The sequence below is a fragment of the Peromyscus leucopus genome, chromosome 7 (assembly GCF_004664715.2).
Source record: "Peromyscus leucopus breed LL Stock chromosome 7, UCI_PerLeu_2.1, whole genome shotgun sequence".
In the NCBI taxonomy this organism is placed as follows: Eukaryota; Metazoa; Chordata; class Mammalia; order Rodentia; family Cricetidae; genus Peromyscus; species Peromyscus leucopus.
This window is the reverse complement of record NC_051069.1, coordinates 37,599,974-37,624,352: the sequence shown is the minus strand read 5'-3', so window position 1 is coordinate 37,624,352 and position 24,379 is coordinate 37,599,974. Positions and strand designations below refer to the sequence as shown.

Sequence of the window (24,379 nt, the reverse complement as noted above, 5' to 3'; positions counted from 1 at the left end):
CTCCCAGGCCTGACCCTTGCCGGGTATTGCCTCAGCTTGCACAGTTTGGAGAGAGCTAGGCCCATTCCCACCCCCAGCAAAGAATGGGCTGGGTGGATGCCCAGACACACACTTTGCTGTGTATGCAATCGTGAGGGTCTGGATGTCACCCTAAGATGATCAACTCCCCCATGTACATGAACTTGTGGAGTTGGGAGGGGCAGCGTGACCCAGTGTGCTGGCTTCTGGCTCAAGTTGAGGCACGTTCAGTATCAGGCAGTGGCCTCAGTCCAGGGCAGCTGGATCATATGTGCAGACAGTCACTTTCAAAGGCCTTGGATGGAGAAATGGATACTCCCTTTTTGGGATAAGCAAAGCGTAGATGCCTAGAGGCACTCACAAACCCCTACAAAGCCTGCCCAGGACGGAGCCTGTAAGATAGCTTGTCCCAGTGGGAGGGAAATGAGGGGGGGTTTCAGACACTATGGTCCAACTGCTTTTCAGAATCCCCTCAGACCACACACAGCTCTACTTGAGCTGTTCCTCAGGAGTGCCCTGTTGGATGAGGCTGGCTGTTCTCCGTACTGTTCCAATGTGGTGTCATCCTGTTCATTCCCTCCCAAGCCTTTCTGTATCCATCGCATCCCGGCTTGGCTTGTCTCAAAAACCTCAAGACTGCAGCTCTTTCTGAGCAAGCCCGGCGGAACACAGCTGTGAGTTCCAGCACTCCCTCCTGGCTCCAGATGTAAAGGAACAGCTGTGGGGGTGGCAGTGGGCCCAGCTGGCAGCAGAGCAGGGCCTGGAAGGTGGAGAATAAAGGCCAGAGAGCCAAGCAAATGGCAGGACTGAAGATCCAAGGGGCCTGGGACAGAAACAGCCTCATTCCCTGGTCCGGTGACTAGCTCACAGGACTTGCCAAGTCCCGCCAGCGCTGTCCTCCAGCCCTGCCCACTCCAGCCTTGGCAAACCATACCGCTGCACTCACAGGACCTTCCGCCGGCTCTGTTTTATGGTTCCCACTTAATTTGAGAAGAGAAATAGCTTTCTCTGTCTAACCCCACCCTGTCCTGAAAACATGCGATTCCCAGAGAAGAGGACAGGGGAGGAGATGCTGCCACCTCCATCTGGCACCCTGCACCTCTCCTCCCTTCCTAGTCCCTGGGGATGAAAGACACCAGGCTGGGTGTCTGAAGCTAGGGCTGATCTGGGCACTGCTTGCTCATACCCTCTGCCAGGGTGGCAGTGCTCACCTGGGCACCATCTCAGTACAAATTCTTTGCCGAAATGACTGTATCCTGCTATAATCTCAGGTCTGTACGCGATCACACTCCCAGCCATATTCTCCCCAACCCAAAAAGACACACGGCCTCACAGGTGCTTCCATTTTAGGAAAAAAAATATTTTATTGGTCTTTTGTAATCTCTTTTTCAGGTGAGGCCCCTTCTAGATGGAGCCCCCTTGTCAATGCCCTTCCCATGCCTGCTGGGAGGTAGCAAACCCTCTCTGGAGGACAGCCTCCCACTCACTGCCTCCATCCTCCCGGGAGGCCAGCTCTAGGTCAGGGCCTTAACAGGCCAATTTTCTGTAAATCTTATTAAAAAGTGGGCAGAACACTGTGTTGTGTCCCTTCTGTGAATGCCACGGGACCAGCCCATTGCATTTTTCTTCTCCTTAATTAAATAGCACGTTAAATAATCTCTTGTTGCTGGGGCCAGGCGTGTTCGCACACACCTTTAATCCCAACACTTGGGAGGCAGAGGCAGGTGGATCTCTGTGAGTTCAAGGCCAGCCTGGTCTACATAGTGAGTTCCAGATAAGCCAGGGCTACACAGTCAGACCCTGTCTCAAAAACAGAACAAAAGAACAAACAAACAAGCAACAACAACAACAACAATAACAAAAACCCAAACAAACAAACAAAATTTAAAAAAAAGGAGCCCCCAGAACAAACAAAACCTCTTTGTGCTGGCAGAGAGGGGATGCCACAGCAGCAAGCCCCCCCCTCCCTTGGCCAGGCTCCTGTAGCCTCAGTGTGTCCACCCTGTCTGGAGGTGGACTCCACCAGAGGAATCAGAGACACAGCCTCTCCTGAGACCTGACCAGTCCCAGGACACCCTCCCCACTGAGGGTGAGTTCAAGTGAGTTGTACTGGCACCAGGCATCCAGAAGCCCTAGACAGGGGCCACTCCCATGGCAGCGTAGGGAACTGGCGTGTTACAGCTTTCATCCAAGTCAGAAGTAGGTGAGGTTCCTGACGGCTCCCATCTCTAGCATCCGCTTGATGGCTACAGCCTCTTGGGAGACATTGTGCCCTGACCCCTGTGGAGACGGCCAAGGAAGTCAGTGAGGGGCCCCCAGGTAGCTCTCTGTCTTCAGAAAGGTCTCCCTCCCCACTTTCTGGTCCCACACTCCTTGGGAGTTTTTTTTCTTATGTGGGCTCTCAGAAAGGAGACAGAAGTCATGTGGCAAATGCAGAGGATGCCAGCTGGGGTGTCCAGAGGCCCAGGTCCCACTTCTGACACTGAATGAGCACATCCCAGACCACTTTCCGTCCCCGCACCTCCCCCGCACCCAGCATCCCTCTCGATGTGGCTCACTGGACTCCCAAGCAGGGAGGGCTGCTTACCGCCATAGACTTCAGAGTGATCTGTTCGTAGTAGTGGATGGTCTGTTTCTTGTTGTAGGCGTCCGGGTAGCCGAAGCCAGCGATGTGCACTAAGTCGCAGAGGTGTAGGGCCAAGGTGATGGCTAGCAGACCTGTGGTTGGCTTCTGAGGGCAGAGTAGGAGGGCATTTGAAGGAGCCCAAATCCTCTCCTCCACCACCACCCACCTCACACACACTCAGGCTCCGTGCTCTGCCATGGAAATATCCTTTGCCTTAGCTGTCCAAAGGGGCAACGGCTAACCAACTGAGCACCTGAATGCAGCTAATGCAGCCGAGGAAGTGATTTGCTACCCTATGAAATTCTAAACTTTTTGCTGTGCAGGAGCTAGAACCTGGGCCTCCTATATTCTAGGCAAGTGCTCTAATGCTGCTCCACACCCCTGATTATTAAGTTTTAAATTTAGAGATTTAACTATTTATTATTTCTACGTGTACGCGCCTGCTTGAGTTATGGGCACCATGTGCATGCAGAAGCCTCCAGGGGCTGGAAGAAGGCATTGGGTCCCCTGGAACTAGGGTTACAGGTGGTGGTGAATTGCCCAAAGTGGGTGCATATAAGAAAACCCAAGTACTCTGCAGAAGCAGTGAGTGTCGTGAGCTACTAAGCCACCCCCTCGGTTGCTAAGTTTTAAATTGTTGTATGTCTAGTGGCTACTGTGGTTATCTTGTCAACCTGGTTAGATTGAGATGTACCTACAGAATTATTATAGTACACATTTTTTTTAAGGTTTATTTATTTATTACATATACAGTGTTCTGCCTGCATGTACACCTGCAGGCCCGAAGAGGGCACCAGATCTCATTATAGATGGTTGTGATCCACCATGTGGTTGCTGGGAATTGAACTCAGGACCTCTGGAAGCGCAGTCGGTGCTCTTAACCACTGAGCCATCTCTCCAGCCCCCCCTATAGTACACTTCTAAGGGTGTCTGTGAAGGAGTAAGGGTTCACTAAAGAGCGAACACTCACCCTAAAGGTGGGTGGCCACTGTCCGGTAGGTAAGGGACCTGTAGGTATTTTCTCTCTGCTTCCCACGTGCCACATGTGAGTGCCCAGTTCCATCATGTCCTTCCTGCCATGACTGATGGGAACCTCTGAGACCATGAGCAAAATCCATCTGCCCATTTGTCAGTTGCTGCTGTCAGGGATGAAAGTCTGGCCGACACAGCAGCATACTGGTAATTCACCTCCACAGATCTGGGTCTCCAGGGAGGTTCATGGCAAGCAGGATGACAACAGTGACAATCGCCATGATCCTGTCTGTATAATACACCACCCCCTTCAATCCCCTTCCTAACACATATGCCCAGATACTATTATCAGCCTCATTTTATAAATGAGGGAACTGGGGGGCCTGCCCTCCTCCTGGGACCTGACGGGTTGACACTCGTGGCTGTGGGATCTTCCATGGGATGATGATATATGCCTCTGTAGGGCAGGGTCAACGGTACCTTGCCTGCCTGCCCACCTTATGGGCTGCTGTGAGGATCCCATTCCCTCCATCCCCAAGTTATCCACAGCAATGGTCAATTTAATATTCAAACTTCAGAAAGCTTGCCCTGCTAACCTCCAACGACCTGCTTTACAGAACACGTCACCTGCCCACCCACCCGAGAGTCACTTCCTGGACTCCATAAGGCCTCTTAAAGCCAATTTTCTCCCAGCATCTCTTTCAATTGTCTTTGTCCCCTCACTGCTTCTTGGTAAGCCTTCTTTTTCACCCTTGCTGCCTTGTAAGACAGGAGCTCACGTAGCCCTGGCTGGCTTTGAACTTACTCTGCAGCCGAGGCTAACTTTGAAATCCTCCCTCTACCTTTCAAGGGCTGGGACTACAGGCATCTACTGCCACCCCTGGCCACCCCTGCCACTTTAACCACCCTGTGGTCTTGCATCCAGTTTGGGGGCCTGCAGAATCACGTGGCCACCACTTCCTCAGCAGCTCTGCTCCATACAGTCACCACACTGCCCCTCCTCCTGGCATTCTCTGTATTCACTAAGTAGAGCACACTGGCCCATTCATCCAGCAGGAAACCTAGAACTGCTTAATCCTGCTCCACAGCATCTGTTCAGAGCAGGGGCACAGGTTAGTCTCCAAGCACGTGGGCTCAGGCTCACCACTAGGCAGTCACGCTGCAGGCGTCCAACGCATGGCGTTGAATAACATAGATAGTCAAGAATAAGCATATTTATTTAAAATCTGGCTAATATTAGCTGGGTATAGTGGCTCATCCTTGTAACCCCAGCACTTGGAAGGATTACCAAGAGTTTGAGGCCAGCCTGTCTCTAGAAAACGAACAGGAAGACAACAAGGGACAGATGCTGTTAGAGCAGCCACTGTGTTCCAACTTCGTTATCTTAAGTCCTGCCATAGACTTAAGAGGTCAGCACAAATATTATCCCCACCATGCAGATAAGCAATTGAAATCCCCCAGTCCTAGGCCTGCCTGATAACCACAGCAAGTGAAGAACCGTGAGTCCTGCCGATGCCTGCTGGTGACCTCCTTCTGCTTTCTCACATGCCCCCACGAGAAAGTCTAAGACACATGGGAAAACTGTCTGTAAAGCTACACTATGGGGTAAACCCTGCCAGTGACGTACCAGGACACAGAGTGCTGAAATCAAAGCTGAGACTCACAAAACTGTGACAGCTCCCTAAACTGGTTCGCCATCCCCATGACACTCAAGACATCAGATCAGTATGTTCCAAGACAGGCATCTAACAGTAACTCCTCAGTGACTCAGGCTATTCTCAAAGATAGGGCCAGTGAGTATACCGGCAGCTCCCAGTTTACAGGCTCTGACCAGAACCTGCCAAAAACATCGTCAAGTCCAGTGCCCAAGTCCAATCGAGACCTTTCGCTCACTCCTTCTTTCAGGGTGCCCCCATTCAGTTCTCCAAAGTACACACTGTCCATCAGGGCAGCACACTATGAAGCCTGTCTTCAAAGGTCAAGGGCAAGCTGCACCCTCTCAAGAGTTCCTCCTGACTTTCCACCCGGGGACCCCAATCTCCTCCCGGCTTGGTCTCGCTGTTCCCAGCTTCTTTCTCATCACCTGCTTGATCTTTCGAGGCTGCTGTATGGGCAGGCCCAGGAGCTTGTCCGCTGCAATCTCCATAAAGAAGGGGTTGAGAATCCGAATCTGTTTGGGGTTGACATCCCAGATGAGGGGAGGCTGCTTCCAGAAACCTTTGCGCACCTAGGGGGGGAGGGTCAGAAGGGAGAGATGAAAACAGATAAAGACCTGTTTCTGAACTCTAACCCAGTCGGTGGTCTTCAGGCAGAGGATGGGGTCCACAAGTCAAGGCTGATACCTCAAGCGCGCAGCAGAATTGAGGTAACGCTTGTGCCAGAGATGAGAGACCAAAGGAGGTCGAAGGGTCCCCTTATGAGGAAGGAAGGGTAATGTGGAGAGTGCGGGGTTCTGACCACTACCTGTTTCAGAGATATGCAGACAAGAAGGGGCTTGAGCCTTAGACTGTCTACACACCGGGCAAAAAAATGCCAGATCAGACAGTTCAGCCTTTAACCAGATGGCCAAGTGAGGGAGTAGGCTCTTTGTGAGGACCATCAAGAAAGGCACAAAAATACTGCCTGTTCCAAGGTGACTGTGGGACAGCTCCCCTGTTCCAGGGTTTCTCACACATTCTGACAGTGCTGCTATTCCAGGCAACCTTCCAGCCCAAAGGGCCTCTGGCTGCCACCCCAACTCCTACAGGCTCTTCAGCTATAACGCAGGGCAGCTGATCAGCTGCCCTATAAAACAATGCCCTTGGCGAGAGGCCCAAGGCTCTGGCTGTCCCTTCACCAACTCTTTCGAGTCATCACAAGGCACTCTGTGGGTCATGAAGCCCTGACAAGGATAGCATCCCCATAACCATCTCTCTCTCTCCCCCATCAGTCCCAATTTACCCGCTTCTTATCACTCAAGATGGTCTCAATCCAGTGGAAGTCCATTGCCTTGAAAGCTACCAGGACCAAGAGTGTGTCTGGGTTGTTTTCCATTTTGGGGTCGAAGTGGGCCGACTCAGGGTAGAAGAGACGTATGGTGGTCTTGGAGCCCACGTCTCCCTCGTAACCAGCCACAGGAGCATTGTTCAATCTGGACCAGGGGAAGAATATCCATTACTAGAGATGTCGGGCCTCTTGCCAGCCCCGTTTGGGACATCCAGGGCCCCAAAAGAGGCAGGAGGGATGGTCACGCACCTGATGACCACATCGTACTTGTTGATGACACTTCCCAGTGAGCTGTTGCGCAACCGGTGCCCGTTCCCCACCACAACACAGCGACGACACTCGAGGCTGCCGTGGGAAGAGGAGCGGTCAAACCCAGAAGGAGCCCCTGCTCTGCTGAACTCTCGATGCTCTGCATCTGCCTGGGGGCCACCTCGGGTCACCTCTAGGTTCTCCTCGGCCCCTGATGATCTGCATGGATCAGGCATGCTAAGTGGCCCTGCTAATGGTCTTACTGACCTTGAAGTCCTGGGCATCAAAGTGAAGTACAAACAAGCCAGCATGGCAAAGAGATAATAAGAGGAAGGGAAGCATGTGGATTACCACAGGCAACCCCGGGAACAAGAGCTGGGTAAGCTGGCACACATCTGTAACCTCAGCACTTAGGCAGTGTCACAGAAGAAAAGTGCAGAATTCAAATCCATCCTGGGCTACATAAAGTTAAAAAAAAAAAAGCACGAATAGAGAGAAGAGGAGAAGGGAGGGGAGGAGAAACCCTAGGACACAGCTCACTTGCCTGTTGCTCAGGTCTATCTGTTGCCATGGCAATACTTCTGCCTACTCTGGCATCTAGATGCTCAGGCTAGGTTGCTGTGGTTTTTATAATTTTGTTGTTGTTGTTGTTTTGTTTCGTTTTTTTTTTTTTTTGAGACAGGGTTTCTCTGTGTAGTTTTGGTACCTGTCCTGGATCTCGCTCTGTGGACCAGGCTGGCCTTGAACTCACAGAGATCCACCTGGTTCTGCCTCCCGAGTGCTGGGATCAAAGGCGTGCGCCACCACCGCCCAGCTTGCTGTGGTTTTAGAATACCTGTAGTCCCTGGAGACAGGCAGGCTAGGGAGTGTCAAACTGGCCACAGTGAACCAGCGACCGAAGGCTGGTTGACACGGTACTAACCAAGCTGATCTGACACTGGAGCGGGGAAAGGTGCCCAGACTGCAGAGAGAAGAATCCCTCCTTACCTCTGTATGCTCTCAGGGACAGAATAGCTAGTGATGGCCAACACCCGGAGAAGAAGGTCTTCTACAAAAAGAACGAATAGAAGAAACCGAGACTATGGTCATCAGCATTCTAAAGGGCTGCTCCCGCTCCACTCCCCAGATTTTCTCTCCTTGACCTAGGTACCTGAGTCTGGGCAAAGAACCCAGGCCTAGAGCCAGTGGACAGCAATGGCCAACAGTGTGGCTCACATGAACAGGATATGAACGTCCCACGTGCTTGGGTAGGACAACTCATGATTGTACCACTTCCGTTGGTCGCACAGAACAACAACCCACAGGTCGTGAGCTGCTAGTCCACTGAGCTGAGCAATAACTCACCACTCCCTTTGGTCCCAAAGGGCAACTCATAGGCCGATGGTGTCTTCACCCAGAAATAATCCTTAAGCTGCAGGAAGATGGGCTTTTCCCTAGAATGGCTACACAGGGTAGGGGTGAGAAAGAGATTAGTCTGGCTGAACAAGGTCAGGCCTTTGTCATTCCAGTTTCATCTACCCTCCAGCCAGTTAGCAATGAGGCAAAACCCCCTCCATCCTGCATTCCCCCATGCCCTGTCCCATCACCGGGTGCTTACTTGCCGAAAATCTTAGAGGCCTGCCTCTCTGCCTCACCCTGGGAGCACAGCTCTTTCTTCTCTGTGATGGGAAAATAAAAGCTGGAGAGAGGAAGAGAAGAGTCAGGAGACCCAGTCAACTGAGGCCCCGAGGCCAGCATCCCAGGCAGGGTCCACCTCCCCAGTCCCCAGTGATGGCACAGAGCTCCTGTGGTACTGGAGAAGGATTACAGAGTTAGCATCTCCTCAACCCAAGTTCCACTTTGAACCCAAACCATGGAGGGTGCAGAGCTTTCTGCCTCAGTATTTCCTCTGTGAGAGATCACAAAAACCACCTGGATCCCCACCCCTCGCCCTCCCACCCACCCTCATGAAAGGACTCTAGGCTAGCCGCTGAAGAGGAGAGGTCAGGCCGAGGGTCTCCAAAGCTTCCTGCCTTGCTAGGCGCCCTGCCCTTGTATCAGCCCATCTCTGACAAGAAACAACGGAAAGACACAGAAAGCGTACTCACAGTTCAACGTACCTATCTTCTCGGGAGATGGAATACCACACCATGACAGCGACAAGGACCAGAGCCAGCATGGCCAGGAACTTCCAGCCTGCAAGGTACATGCACAGAGGAGCTGGAGGCAGAGACAGGAAGGCACAGCTCCAGGCCACCTTCTCCTTCGCCCATCCCTCTACCCGCAGCACAGCAGTCCCTGGCGGCTCCTGTCCCAGGAGCTGGGACCCAGGTATTTCAGGATGAAAAGAGGATCCCTGGCTCCCAGTGTGCCTGTCTACCACCCCTGAGGGAATCCCAAGACACTGCTGCTGAGGATGGCTGCTGGACCCTCCAGCTCGGGAGAGCCCCTGGACAACACTCACGGGATTTGCTGGTCATGTTTCTCAGCAGATAGCAGGGTTCCTGGGGAGAAGTGTCATCCCGGCTGCCTCGGGCCACCTAGGAGGCGGGAGTTCCAGGTGTCAGTCAGTTTCCACCTGCGCTCCTACCTAGACACTAGAGCAGATCACACCCGTGCCTGACCCTTTCCTCCTCTAGGAGCAGAGAGCCACGCCATGGGGCGGCCAGCCCCAGGTGATCTTCCTCCTCAGCTCTCAGAGGGCAGTGCGAGGGATCTTGGTGGGGCCCTGCAGCAGGAAGTGGAACTGAGGCCCCAGCCCTCTTTCGGTTCCCATGCCAGACTTACTGACACCAGTGTCCAATGAGGTTCTCCAGCACTTTGACTCAAGGAAGAACCAGTTTGGGGGACAAGGAGGTGCATCCACCATTTCCGACACAAACGTTAACTATGCCAGATGTTGACTGGTACTTGGTCCAGCTGAAGCTCATCCCATCTGGGGCCACGGCTGCCTCTGGCCCCATGAGCGATCTCTGCAGACTTCAGCCAGGCAGATGCACCGGGACAGATACTGGGAGTGAGGATGCGGCTGGCTGTGAAGGTCCTCAAGGAACCCTCTTCCCAGCCCTTCTAGACTCTGGCAGCACCCAGGCCTCACCTCCTAAGATACATGGTAAACTCAGGAAGGAAGGCTGGTGCAGTAGGGGAGGGGCCAGGGAGCCCCAAGGGTATGGATTTACAAGGAGCCAAGGGTTACTTCCCTTGTCAGTGCGCAGAAGCCGTAAATTGTTCTATAGACCAACTCCTCTAAGATCACACTTCTAAGAAATCTCTGTGGCTTAACAGCCATAGGTAGATGTAGAGACGCCAAGTGCCCGCTTCTTCCAGCCTATGTCGCTGCCATCCAGTTTGTTTCTCAACCGGTCAGGAACAGAAAAATCACAGAGCCATGCACTGAGCACACGCACTCCACAGACATGGGCTTGATCAGTTTGGATGGATCCTGGGACATGCATTTTCACCTACAGAGCAAATGACTCATGGCAGACTGTGAAGGAAGCACTAGTTTGTGCTCTCCTGAGGCCAAGTAAAACATCTTAGATTATTTCTTGGAGGCAGGATCAGCATCTGGAGGAAGTGTCGTGCATCACAATCATAAATCTATGATTCTGAATACACGCCTATTATGGAGTCAAGGCTGTGACCCCAAGAGGAGACATTCCCCAGATCCCACTATGAGTTCAAGAACCATGACCAAACAAACAAACAAAAAAAACCCCACCAAAACACAAAGCAAAACCCAACAACTGAGTATAGGGTAGAAACCAGACATGCCAGACACTTCCTCATTCCTCTGTAGGGTTATTAGCAGCCATCTGCAAAACACTGAGGGACTGAAGATGCTCCTCCTCAAAAGAAAGAAAAAGACTAATTTTTGTTTTATTTTGTTCTCTTTCTCTCCCCTTCTTTCCTTTCTTTCATGTGTGAGTGAGTGAGTGTGTGTGTGTGACTGAGAGTGAGTGTGTGAATGAGAGTGTGTGTGTGAGTGTGAGTGAGTAAGTGAGTGAGTGAAAGAGATAGGTGCCACCACACTCACTCAGCCAAAAGTGAGATTTGTTATCCTAAATTTTAGTTAAAGTCACCCTTAATAATTCTTGACAGTTCTCCTCAAAGTGAACACACCTTCCCTTGCTACCCGCCCGCAACAATCTCCAAATCACTCCTCATCACACAAGCTTCTTCTTCGGCATGGCTGTCTCCCATGAACTACATAGTCTGTCTCAAACATTAACTAATTAATTACTTCATTAAAAGCATTAAATGGATGAGTCTTCTTTGAGAAACTCACACCAATGCTCCGGGGTCTACCTTTCTAAGCACCTCTCTCTAAGCCTTCATGCTTAAAATTATATTAAACTATCTTTAATAAGCCCCAACTCTGACCACCAAAAGTTAAAAACTAAAAGCATTAAATGAATGGCATGGTAGGTGACCATGGAACATATGTCCTTCTCAGGCTCTCATTCTCTTCAGCTGTCAACATAGGAAGTAAATCAATAGCTAAATCCCTGGTGCTCAAAATGCATTTGTCAGCTCAGCAACGTAAGCACCAAAGGGACCCTGATTAGCCAGGCAGAGTCTTGGGCCTCCTGCAGACCTACAGAATCAGGATGTAGATTTGCACATGGTCCTACATTTAAGTTTGAAAAGCTGTGCTCAGGGAAGAGGTTCTGGATGACAGGTGAACAGGAGATTAGTCTGTTGTTGTAGGGGCAGCAAGACGCTCAGCAGGTAAAGGTGCTTGTGGCCAAGCCTAATGAACTCCCTGTGTTCAATGCACAGGTCAGGAGGAGAGAACCAACTCCCTCTAGTCGTCCTCTGACCTCCATACACAAGTTCCCTCCCTCTCCCCCCCTAAACAAAAGAAATAAATATAAAAATAAAACCACTTAAAATTCTTAATGGGTATTTGTCTGGGTTCCACATGAAGACATTCCGGTTCATTGGTCTAGCCCAGCCCTGGAATTTGCTTACACACGGCAGGTGATTCTAATGTGCAGTCACGGTGGAAAACCACCAGATTAAATAGACAGCCTCCAAAGATGACTACATAACCTTTGATGAGCACATTTTGATTCCAGAGAGTATGGGTGAGGCCTGAGGATCTATGCTCTTACCAGCTCCCTTGGGCCTTGTTAGGACCACACTTCAAGTTGTAAAATTCCATGCCAGGATTCTTCATCAACTGCCTCCTCTCCTACCCTCCTTCCTCCAGAGTTTCCTAAGGGGGAACTTTCCAGTTAAAGCTGCCTACACAGTGCAGTGACCTGAGGGGTTTAAAATATCTAGATGTCCAGGTCTGTCTCTCTGTGACTTTTATCACATTAGTTAGAGGCCAGGCATCATTAGTAAAAAGGAAAGCAAACAAACAAAACAACAGACCCACTTTCTCTGTGACTCTAGCATGCCGCCAAAATGGAAAATCCTGCATAGAACAGGTTCCGGAGTCAATGACAGACAACTACTCAGCCACACTCTGGCACTGACCTTTAGGGAAGAGACTTTGGCAGTCACTGGGAAGTAGCTTGGAGCAAACTCAAACAACAAGACAACTACTCCTTCATTGGCCTCCTTCCCAATGCAGGTCTACACTGGCACATCTTCGTTCCAAATCAGAACCAGGACAGTTGTAAGCAGCCTGGCTAGTCTTAGGGTTTTCTCCAAGGTGTCCAACCTAGGACTTAAACATCCTATTTCCTTTCCTTGCTGGGCCAGGCCCAGAGGATTGTTCTGTGTCCCTGGGTATCCCAGGGGGACAGGGCTTCTTAGACTGGTTGCTACAAGGACAATCTGTTGAGGGGAAACCTGCAACCCAGTCCAAGGCTCAGCAGCGTCTCCTCTGAACCAGCTGCCAAAAAGAATCTATTCACCCAACCTGCTAGGCGAAGCTAGCCGACGTCAGGAAAGCTGTCTGCATCGCTGGTATTCTTCCATGAACCAAGGTGTCCCTGGCTTGAAGTGAGCTGATAAGCACAGTCAGGGGACTCTCAAAATGGCAAACAAGGGACACAGGAAGAAACGGCCCTGTAGAAGCTGGTAACCAGCCAGTTCCTGCTATCCAAAAAGTCCTATTGATCAATATCCCCCAAGGGCTGAGGTTACCCACGGGACTCAGCTTAGTGATACTGCTGAGAGGGAGGGTCTAGGACTGTGTGTGTGTGTGTGTGTGTGTGTGTGTGTGTGTGTGTGTGTGTGTGTGTGTCCAAGGCTTGCTGTTTTGGTTCTGTGCTCTTTAGCTCTTGAATTTCCGTCCCTCAGGATTTTTCTGTTTGGATTGAACTCAAGGCCTTTGGCATGCTAGGCAAGCGCTCTACCGTGGAGCCATATCGCCGATGGCTCTCAGTTCTATAAGAAAAAGAAAACAACAACAACAACAACAAAACTAGATCAGCCTGCCCTTTTAACACCTCTAGACTCACCCATCACTTCTCTCTGCAAACGCTACCACCTGGATGAGGGGTCCCCTTCTATCACCTTCCCAGAATCAGGTCCAGCCAAATTCCCCACCCGTCTGCCCTTCCCACCTCTTCTGTTCTGTCTCTGCAGACACCTGTGTTTGCTTCATCCCCTCCTCAGGCTATCCTTGCTTCAGGCTTTCCTCCAAAGGTCAAACCTCTACACTTCACTTCCGTACTGCCCACTCCACCTCTTGCCGAGAAACGACACACGGCAAACCTTTCTCTGGCTTAGAGGGCTCCGTTCCAAAACCATCTCAAAAGTCACTCTCATAAATGGAAGGATCTCCCATGCTCATGGATAGGTAGGATTAACATAGTAAAAATGGCAGTCTTACCAAAAGCAATCTACAGATTCAATGCAATCCCCATCAAAATCCCAACACAATTCTTCACAGACTTGGAAAGAAAAATACTCAACTTCATATGGAAAAACAAAAGACCCAGGATAGCTAAAAGAATCCTATATGATAAAAAGTCACTCTCATGACCACAATGTTGGCACTGAATCACCAGGAAGCTACAAATGCAGGTATACCACCAATGTATGTGGGAGGATTAATAAATGTCAACTTGACAGGACCTAGAGTCACCCAGGACATGTCTGAGTGATCTTTCAGAATAACTTAATTGGGAAAACCAACCATTCCATTGGCTGTGGCCAAAACTGACTATAAAGTGAGTGGAGAACCAACTCCGAGGGCTCTCTGCTTCCCCAGTCTGAATGCAGTGTGACCAGCCGCCACCTCTCACCCTGGCTGCTGCGCCTTCGTCACCAGGACGGACTGGACCCTCCAACTGTGAGCCAGAACAGATCCTTCCTGCCTTCAATTGCTTGTTCCAGCTGGTTTGTTCCATCAACCAGAAAAGAAACTAAGATACACGGAGTAGCTGTACCCCAAGCACACTAACAGAACACCTACTTCCACACCCCCGACTCTGCCCAGGTTGGTCTGCATCAGGATGCCTCCTATGGTTTAGATGTGAGCCCTAAAGTTCATGCAGTGCACACTTGATCCTGAATGGGGTGGTACTCGGAGATGGGACCTTGAAGAGGTGGGAAGGTCTCCACAGTAGAACACTTGGCTAGCGTTCAATTCTCAGGACTTTGTGGAGAGAGCTCTGCTCTCACGAGTGCTCAGTGCTTTAACTCGGGAATGGACTCCATAAGATGGAACTAGAGCCAGTGTGAAAAGACAAATTCAGCCTCTTACCCGCTCCCCTACTCCCACTCTCTGCCTTTGGTCTGGGGATGAACTAGCCAGAAGGCCTCACCTTGGACTTCACACCCTCCAGAACTGTGATCCAAATGAACTTGTTCATTATACATGATCCTGGCTACAGAATGTGGTTAGAGCCGCACAGAACAGACTAAAAACGACCTAGTCTTGATAAGTGGGGCTATCACTGTAACAAATACCTGAAAATGTGGACTTCCCTTTGGAACTGGGGAGAGCGGAGAGGCTAGAAGAATCGGTATGTGTGGGCTAGGAAAAGTACTGTTAGGATGAACAAAGGTTCGGGTAAGGGCTCACACCAGAACCGCAGGCAAAGTCTGGACTTTCTGATTACACAAGTGTTGTTAGAAAGAGAAAAGACCGTCCTGGTAATAAAGTGGCTGACAACTTGGCTGAATTGTCTGTGCCCTAAAACTTTGTGGAAGACAGCAGGATGAAAGAGGATATTTGGTGGACCACAAAGCACCTGGGATGCTGTGTGGCTTGACTGTAGACTGTGAGTATAAAGACATGATTTTAAAATGGAATCTATAATTAAAAGAAAACAGAACTTAGGGATTTGGAGGATTCTCAGCCTGGACTCTGTAGAGAATTAAATGTTTCATGGGAGGAAAATGCAGGTGTGGCCAAGTAATCATCTGATAAGATTAGTATAGACAGAATGAGGTCTGAGGCTATTCATCAGGACAATGGGAGAATGACCCCAAAGGCCCCTTGGAAAAGCCTATTGAGGTCCCTCCCATTTCACACCCAGAATGCCAAGCTTAAGAGAAGAAAATAAACAGAAGAGAGGCAAGACCTTGGGGGCTCGCTGCCAAGGGCTGTGATACGCCTTTACTCCCCACATTCTTGGGCAGCCTTCTGCTGTCTCAGCCCCCACTCTCTGGAGCAGCTTGGCCCATCCCTCCACAGGCGGCAGCAGGAGGCAAGCAGCGGCAGTGCCCACAGGGTGCCAGCCCTGTAGGTACAGCATGTAAGAGCAACAGGACATGACTTCCTCAGCCTGGATTTCAAAGGATGTCACGGCAGCCTGGGGCCAGGACCTAGGTGGAGCCGGCAAAGAAAACTCTTACAGAGGCAAGGCCTGGCGGCGGCGGAACTGTGGAGTCAGAACACAGCGGGGTCCTAGGAGGCCTAGTGGGACCATCTACATGTGGGCAAAGCCTTCCATTGAGATCCCAGAATGGAGGGCCCCAGAACATAGCATCAGTCTGAGAGCTGAGGGCAAGACTTGAATCTGCAGGCCAAAAAACATCATGGGGCAGGGTGTCTAGGGTACCAAGGCCCAACACCTCTAACCACTGTCTAGAAACAGGAGACGGAGTTAAGGACAATTATTCTGGAGAGTAATTGTTTTCCTTGTAGGGTTTTAGACCTCCACAGGACCAGTTATCACTCTCTTTTTTACCGATTTCTCCTCTTACCCTATCCCACTATTCTAATTTGGAAGTGGCTTGTGTAATTTCACAGGCTAGTGACTAACTAATTCAAGGGTCAAAAATGAATTGCTATGAGAATGAGGGAATATCCCAGAGTTAAACAACAGAAGCATTTTTAGTATGCAGCTACAGTGGGAGCTAGAGGAAAATGTATAGACAAATTCAAATTAGTAAAGAAAACCTATCATTAACTATTCCACTCAAAATATTATTAGTGTGTGTTTGAGACAGGATCTCATTGTGTGGCCCCTGGATGGTCTAGAACTCACTACATGGACCAGGCTGGCCTCAAACTCATAATAACTCACCTGCCTCTGCCTCCCAAGTACTGGGATTAAAATCATGTGCCATCACACCCAGCTCAAAAATACTATTTTTAAGTTATAAAATAAACCATGGAAAGAAAGGAGAAGAAAATACAGTAGAGGAAGAAGTGAAGAGAAGAAAAAATACAGTATAAAGAAAATCAAACACATAGTCTCTGACTAGATAAATCTGCCTTGACTAGGTCTCTACTCACACCTGATTTAGAGACTCTAGACTTTGGATTTTTAAGATCCAAATTGAGAGGTGGGACCTTTAAGATGTGTTTAGGTCCTGAGAACCCTTCCCTTATGGGTGGAGTTATGGAGGGAGTGGATGCCTCATTATGAAATATGAGAGAATGAATCCTCGCTGTCCCCACACATTTGCCTTTGCACCTTCTACTATGGCATGAGGCAGCCCCCGGCACCATGAGCCAAACAACTTCAATCCATCATGAACAACCCCACCTATTGTATGCTATTACAGGGCCATGACGGTACTAAGACAATAACCTCACCCCTCTCTAACCTGAACGGCTGGACAATTCCATTCCTATGACACCTAGCTCAAATGGCCCTGCTCTCTCTTATGAATCTTTGCAGGTATCTCTGAATAACTGATGCTTTGTTCCCACAAACTACTGTTTATACATTGATTCAAGCACTAAACAGATCATAGAATCTTACGTCTTATAGTTACTGGTTTATGTTATATAGTTACTAAATGCCTTGCTCAATATCCTTTGACTTCTGAAACTGGAGATTTAGAACGCCTGAATTATATATCCCAAACTGTAATTTCATATTATAGAATTACAAGCTTTTATATTTTTGTCCATGAAATAATAACTTCTGATCAGAGATTTCTTTGTGTCTCCGGACCATATTATCACAGCTATCACACCATATTATAGAGTAGATGTTTGACCAAAAAAGTGGTAATAAAAAAATTAAAGACTGTGTGTGTGTGTGTGTGTGTGTGTGTGTGTGTGTGTGTGTGTGTGTGTGTTTTCAGGGGTTCAAACCCAAGCCTCGCATATGCTAGGCAAGAATTTTATCACTGAGATACATTTACAGACTTTGATTTTTAAAGCTGGTCTCATCAGAGAACCTTGCAGTAGACAGTGTTAGCATAGAGGCTCACAGTGGTCAAGGACCAGGATTGCAGAATCTCAGCCCTAAATGGGACATCTGCATCACATACCCTCCTACCAAGGCCCAGGGATTATTGAGGAAGAGCAGGTAGAAAGGGGATAAGAAGCAAAGAAAGGAAATGACAAGATGTCTTCAGGATACATCAGGCAAGGTGCACAAGAAACTCAGAGAGACGGTGACAGCATGCATACGACCTGTGCAAGGTCAACACAGACCGCATCCCGGTGTCAAGAGGTGAGGTGGGCATGGAGTCCTGCTCCTAGCTATGGAGATGCTGGCAACTGACCGCTACTGGGCGAGGAAGAGTCCATTTTCTTTTCTTTCTGTAGCCCCCGGTAACTCAACCGCATCCCAGTGGAAGGCCACATATCCAAGAATATGCGGAGAGTATAAATTGGATGTGATGGATATTTTTTTAAAATGACACAAAGTTTGGTGCAGGGAAGGAGGAGTGGATCTGGGAAGGGTTTGGGGAAAGGGTGAAAATGATCAAAACACATTGTATGAAGTTCTCAAAGAACTGATTTGTAAGAAATTAAACAAAATTTAAAAGTAAAAATAAAGCCAGTCTTACTACTTTGCTGTGGCTGACTTTAAACTCACTAGGTAGCCTAGGTTGGTCTGGAACTCCTGACCCTTCTGGAGCCTCCAGAGTGCTGAATTATAGGCACATGCCACCATGTGTCTATGAAAGATGTTCTATGTCTTTTATTAATAACTGAAATTCACGGCTACCAAAGGCAGGATCTGGTTCTCTCAACCTCTGCACTGTTGGTTTTAGGAGTCAGGTAACTCACTGTAGCAGCATCTCGTGTACTATGGGACACTTAGCAGCATATTTGGACTGTAACTACTAAACTCCATTAGGACCTTTCCCACTTTACCAAGGTGAGTCTCCATGGTGTCAGTTAACGCGCAGTACTTCTTCTTAGCTTAGTATGATTGCCACTATCCCACAGCGGATTCAAGGAGGACTGAATATAATGTGATTAATGCAACCTCATAGGCTCTTCTTCTCAGTAAAGGGTCAATACCCTGGTTCTGCTTTACAATGATCCCCATTTGATGACTTACCTTCCCATGCCACAAAGATCCACATGACCCACCTCTGCTGAGCTCCAGGGACCCACATGACCAGTTCCTCTCTTCCTTATCACCTAACTCTTCTCTCATGTGTCCTGCCTCCATGCCTTGGTGAGGGAAGCTAGGCATACACCTCCCTTCAGCCTCTGCACTTGCTGTATGTCAGGTAGGAAGGCTTGGACACAGGCTTGGATATCTATGCATCTAGCTCTTCATTCACCTTTCCCACACTTCCCAGCAGCAATCCCCCATAGAGCTAATGCTCACCTACCTGCAAACATTTTTAAAAATTGTTCTGCTTGCTGTTGTACCACCAATAATTAGAACTGTGCCTGGCACACAGCTCTCTCAAAACAAATTTGTTAGATTAACAAACGAATCTGGGGGCTGGAGAGATGGCTCAGAGATCAAGAGCACTGACTGCTCTTCCAGAGGTCCTGAGTTCAATTCCTAGCAACCACATGGTGGCTCACAACCATCTAAAATGAGACCTGACGCCCTCTTCTGGCATGCAGGCAAACATGCAGACAGAACCCTGTATACATAATAAATAATTAAATCTTAAACAATGGGTCTATCCATCAGGAATCACTGTCATAATGTAGGTGGTACAAGAATGCAAAAAAGAGCAGTCATAGGTCGAGTCCCTTCGGCACCCGTGGCACATCCCCCAGCAATGTCCTGGCTGGATGTCGGTCCCCATCCCTGTGTAGTGTGATCACAGGAAGCCTGCGGGGAGACTGTTCCTCCAGGCTCACTGAGAGACTGCAGAGGACAGAGAAACTGACCAAATGCTTCAAGGCGACCCGTGGAAGCGGGGGCATCCTCCAAGCCACCCAAGCACAGATGAAAAGGAGGCAGACAACCTTCCCAATGTAATCACAAGGCTCTGGTGCTCACCCTTGGGCTCCATACACATCCTAATACCCCAGCCTGGAAGACATCCGGGTAGAAGCATCGGATCATCCAACGATACAGTGTCTTGATTGATAACAGTGCTAAGTCATCATCCATTTGATGTCTTGCCAGTCACAAGACACCACAAGGAGCCTTCTGAAAATTATACTTCTGGTGTTTGCCTAGAGGGGCAGACACCAAATTCCATGAATTCTCAGCGTTGGAAATCTGAAGCCCATGTGACCAAGTGGCCACTCTGGAGGCCAGGTCAGGGCCAGGATACATAAGGGAGAAACGGTTGCCAATAGTGACCTGTCCCAGGTTTCTCCCAGCCATGGCCTCCTGAGGACAGTTCTCTTCCAATACTGCCCACCCAGGAGGCTAACAACACTGCATTCTGGGGCTAGCTCACCACCAGCACAGCCAGGCCCTTTGGCTCCCAGAAGCCTTATCTGAAAGCAGTGGGCTATGGTAGCCCTTGCCTGGCCAAACAATACCAACAAGGCCAGGTGGCTTAAAATACTGTGTCAGATGACAAGATGGCTCAACTGAACTTGATCCCCAGGACCCATACACTAGAATGAAAAAAAAAAAAACCAACTCTTGAAATAAGCTCTCCTCTGGCTTCCATGAATGCACATGCACGCACGAGCGCACATGAAAATAAACAAATAGAAAAATATTTAAAGTGATTAAGTACTTATATGGCCTATCCACACTGGCAGGGGTTCTAAGTAGAAGCATGCACTGACTTCACAGACATACCAACTTTTAAAAAGTAAACTACCACCTAACTATAGTAATTACACATTGAAATTGTAACATTTTGATAATATTGCAATACTAAAATTAACTTCACCTCTTTATTTTTGCTTTTTCAAACTGTGACCCAGAGCTTGGGAGGCAGAGGCAGGATGGTATGATCAGGAGTTTAAGGTTATCCTCAGCTATACAGCAGGTTTGAGGCCAGCCTGGGAAACACGACACCGTTTCCAAACAAAACAAAGACGGAGGAGACAGCTCAGTGGGGAAATACGATTGCCACCAAGCTTGATGACCTGGGTTTGATCCCCCAGGATCGACATAGCAGACAAACAGAATCCACTCCCAAAAGTTGACCTCTGACCGCCACACGTACACTGTGACAAAAGCATGCATACAAAGATAATACTTTTTTTTTTTTTTTTGAGACAGGGTTTCTCTCCCTAGCCCTGGCTGTCTGAGGGCTCACTCTGTAGACCAGCCTGGCACTGAACTCACAATAATCCTCCTGCCTCTGCCTCCCGGGTACTGGGAACAAAGGCGTGCACCACTTTTTATTTTATATGTGTATGTGTGTACTTGTATGTGCACTGAATGCTTGCAGGTGCCTGCAGAAGAGTGTCAGATCTCCTGGGTGGAGCTGCAAGCAGTTGTCAGCTACCCAGCGTGGGTGCTGGAAACTGAACCTGGCTCCTCTGCATCAAGCACTCTTAACCACTGGAACCATCTGTTTAGCCCCAAAAACAAATACATTTTTTTTTAAAAAGGGACTAAGGCAGATGTTTTGAGTTTTCAATTTCTGGGTGGCTTGTGATTATGGCTCCCTTTTTTTATTTACTTATTTGTTTGTTTGTTGTTGTTGTTTTTCGAGACAGGGTTTCTTTGTATAGTTTTGGGGCCTTTCCTGGAACTTGCTCTGTAGACCAAGCTGGCCTCGAACTCACAGAGATCTGCCTGCCTCTGCCTCCCAAGTGCTGGGATCAAAGGCGTGCAGCACCACCGCCCGGCTCCATTCTATTTCCATAGGAGAGCACAAGGCCAGACAGTTTGCAAGAGTTCTTCTAGTTCAAATCTGTGACAGAAGACCGTGGTGCCCACCCCTGAGGGCCCACAGGAAGCAGGACAGCCGGCTTCCTACGCTCTGCTTCAAAAAGGAAAAACGAGGGGGAGCTGAGATGTCTGGGAAGGGGTGCCATTGTCATTGATAATCCCGATGTCTCAAACACATCGGAGTTGAGAAGACCGCTCTCCCTGCCTCTGATTTCTCCTCTTGGGCCAATTCAAGGTGACATTGCCACCTTGCCCCTCAGGCTCTTCTCTGTCCCCATTCAACCTTTTTCTCACTTGGCATCTTGCCCCAGTGGCTTTTTTTTTTTGCAAACTTTCCCAGGACTCACCCTGGCAGCCATGTTTGGGTCAGACGGAGCTATCTGCAGAGGGCCTTGTGTCTTCTGGCCAAGAGCTGTGCGTTGTGGGCAGGCTATTGGGACTGATCGCTCCCTCTGCCACCAGCAAGATGGACGTGTGACCTGCAGATGAACTGGTTTCCCTAAGCCTCGGATCCCTGGTCTATAAAAAGGTGGAGTCCCTTTTCCACAATTTCCTCATGGCCATAAACATGTCTCTGTGGCCCCAAGTGAGGCACAGGGATGGCCATGAGTAGTAGATATGCCAGCAGCAGGGCCATCTATTGTAAGCCGTCACCCCGAAACTGAAGCCATGTAAAACAGGAGTGAAAGGTGAGTGAAACTACCCTTAAACTCTTTTACTTTTTATTTTTATGTTTTTATGGTTTTGGAGACAGGGTCTCACTGGGTAGCCTTGGCTGACCTGGTGGAGTTGACTGTGGAAACAAGGCAGGGCTGACCTCACAGAGATCCACCTGTCTCTGCCTTCTGAGTTCTGGGATTAAAGGCATGTGACACCATGCCCACCCTTAACTCTTTTTTTATTTGATGTGCTTGTCTGTTTTACACGTGTGGGTGCCTGGCAACCACAGAGGCCAGAATTGAGTATCAGATCCTCTGAAACAGCAGTTACAGACATATGAGCTCTGGGAATTGAACCTGGGTCTTCTGGAAAAAACAGCCAGTACTCTTAACTACTGGGCCATCTCTCCATTCCTGAGTTAAAATAGTTTGGGTTTTTTTTGGGGGGGGGGCGGTTCGAGACAGGGTTTCTCTGTGTGGTTTTGGTGCCTGTCCTGGATCTCGCTCTGTAGACCAGGCTGGCCTCGAACTCACAGAGATGCACCTGGCTCTGCCTCCTGAGTGCTGGGATTAAAGGCGTGTACCACCACCTGGCTGAGTAAAAATTGTTTGGAAAATACTATTTTCACCTTGTGTTCTTTTTTTTTTTTTTTTTTTTTTTTTTTTTTTTTAGGGATGGGCAGGGGGAGCTGCTTTTGAGGCAGGGCCTTATGTGCAGCTCAGGATGTCCATGAACTTTAGATCCTTCTGCCTCAGCTTCCTCCATGCTGGTGCTTCAGATCTACAACGCAAGTGTGGCCTAGTGTGGTGGCATACTCCTGCAACATTAGCACTTAGAGGAAGCCCAGACAGGAGAACGGGACAGGAGTTCAAGGTCCTTGCACTGTGCACCTCGACTCATCCTCACTGTACACATCTTCCTTCCCGCAGCGAGACGAACTTTGGCTGCATGCCTCCCACCCCCAAGCTGCGCACCGAAGAATGGAGGCTGGGTGGCTGCAGAGGCAGGAGTCAAAGCCGGCTGCTTCGTGTGTGGGTCTGTGTTAGGACAGGGGTCGGCAGTGCTGCACACGTGGGATCTGGAATCAGTGGTTCCGACCAAAGACCAGACTCCCCGCCCTGCTCTCTCTCCTTCCTGCCACAGCACCCTCCAAGCCACCCAGCTGCCAGCAGCCTCCTCACTGCCACATCCGTCCTCATCGCATCGGTCTGTTTCAGTTCCAGTGTGGCGGTTATACCACGCTATCTCCAGTGTCCACTAGACCAGCCTCCCAAACACCAAATGGATATACCAGGCACATGGTAAGTAATTGGCACATTTTAAAATAAACAAATGTCTAAATCATTATCATTTGTTCACTCAAGCAAATAAGCAAAAAAAAAAAAAAAAAAAAAAAACTATGAGCGGAAAGTTTCATCAAGTTAAAAATTCCAGACCCCCTTTTGTGCTGACCTGGACATCCAAGGTGCTGAGGCTTGCTAGAGTCTCACACTGGCAACTCTCAGGGCCAGCAGGAAGACCACTATCTGCTAAACGGCTACTTTCAGAAGGACACCTTTATCACCAGGCACATGTGGTTTCTGCAGATAGGGCAGTTGCCATCTTTCCCTCAACTCAACCACTACCCGTTCCAGAGTGCTGGAACATACCAGAAGCTCAAGACAGCAAACTCTGGGTGGCCCCAGGAAAGACTGGGGCCCAATGGCACCCTATTTCTCTTTCCTCCTCACATGTGCCTCAAGACGGCCAGTTTGGCACAAGATACCAGGACCCAGCTGAGGGGGAGCTCAAAGCCCTGACTGCAGATAGAGAAAAGGGCTATGGACTTGAAATTCCAACTCAGCCTCTGCGGCCACCAACTGAAAACTCAGCCTCAGATTCCTCCTCTGAAAAAGCACACCTTTAGTTCCAGCACTCAGGAGGCAGTGGCAACACAGGGCATACACAGTAAGAGTCTGTCTCCCTCCACCCCGCAAAAAGTCAGTGGTGAGATTGTGTGTGTGCGTGTGCGCGTGCGTGTGTGTGTAAAATCCCAGCACTTGGGGGGGCAGAGTTCAAGGCCAGCCTGATCTACATACCAAGTTTCAAGACAGCCAGGGCTACACAGTGTGACCTTGTCTCTAAACAAAACACAAACAAACAAACGAGCAAAAACACCCTACATAAAGACCCCAAACAACAAAATGAGAGTACCAAGGCTAAGTCCCCAGAGGTGTCACAGACTTAAGACACATCATGCCATTTAAAGCCCTCAGTGCCAGGGCTGGCCCCATACAGAGCAAGCACTTGGCAAGGCATGCAGCAGCCCCTCTCCACTCCAGAAAAGGGAAGCGGGGTTCAGCCACACCTCCCAACCCACGCCACCACCTGTGCTCACCTGTCCTCTCCGTGGCTGGTCTACTCCTGCATCTACACACAAGGCTGCAGCTGCCTCAGGAGCCAACAGGGACACCACTACCCAGACTCCACCCAGCACTCAGCACAGATCTACCTATTGGCCCAGATT

General features: G+C 49.4%; 1 protein-coding gene across 10 annotated transcripts in view; it reads right to left on the bottom strand.

Moving 5' to 3' along the window:
- Positions 1 to 1,357: 1,357 nt before the first annotated feature.
- Positions 1,358 to 24,379, bottom strand: part of St3gal4 (ST3 beta-galactoside alpha-2,3-sialyltransferase 4) — a 42,183-nt gene continuing 19,161 nt past the window's right edge. For 3 of the 10 annotated variants that reach the window (XM_037207644.1, XM_028879065.2, XM_037207642.1), the window contains exons 2-11: positions 9,294 to 9,369; positions 8,938 to 9,049; positions 8,448 to 8,528; positions 8,195 to 8,292; positions 7,838 to 7,898; positions 6,851 to 6,946; positions 6,557 to 6,746; positions 5,700 to 5,843; positions 2,606 to 2,749; positions 1,358 to 2,298 (exon numbers count right to left, since the gene is read on the bottom strand). In XM_037207644.1, coding sequence (XP_037063539.1) covers positions 2,212 to 2,298; positions 2,606 to 2,749; positions 5,700 to 5,843; positions 6,557 to 6,746; positions 6,851 to 6,946; positions 7,838 to 7,898; positions 8,195 to 8,292; positions 8,448 to 8,528; positions 8,938 to 9,049; positions 9,294 to 9,309 — 1,029 coding nt within the window. In that variant the 5' untranslated portion in view covers positions 9,310 to 9,369 and the 3' untranslated portion in view covers positions 1,358 to 2,211. Of the gene's footprint in view, positions 2,299 to 2,605; positions 2,750 to 5,699; positions 5,844 to 6,556; positions 6,747 to 6,850; positions 6,947 to 7,837; positions 7,899 to 8,194; positions 8,293 to 8,447; positions 8,529 to 8,937; positions 9,050 to 9,293; positions 9,370 to 9,616; positions 10,728 to 24,250; positions 24,346 to 24,379 lie in introns of those variants that run through there. The other 7 variants (XM_037207643.1, XM_037207645.1, XM_037207640.1 and 4 more) reach the window with 7 other exon arrangements.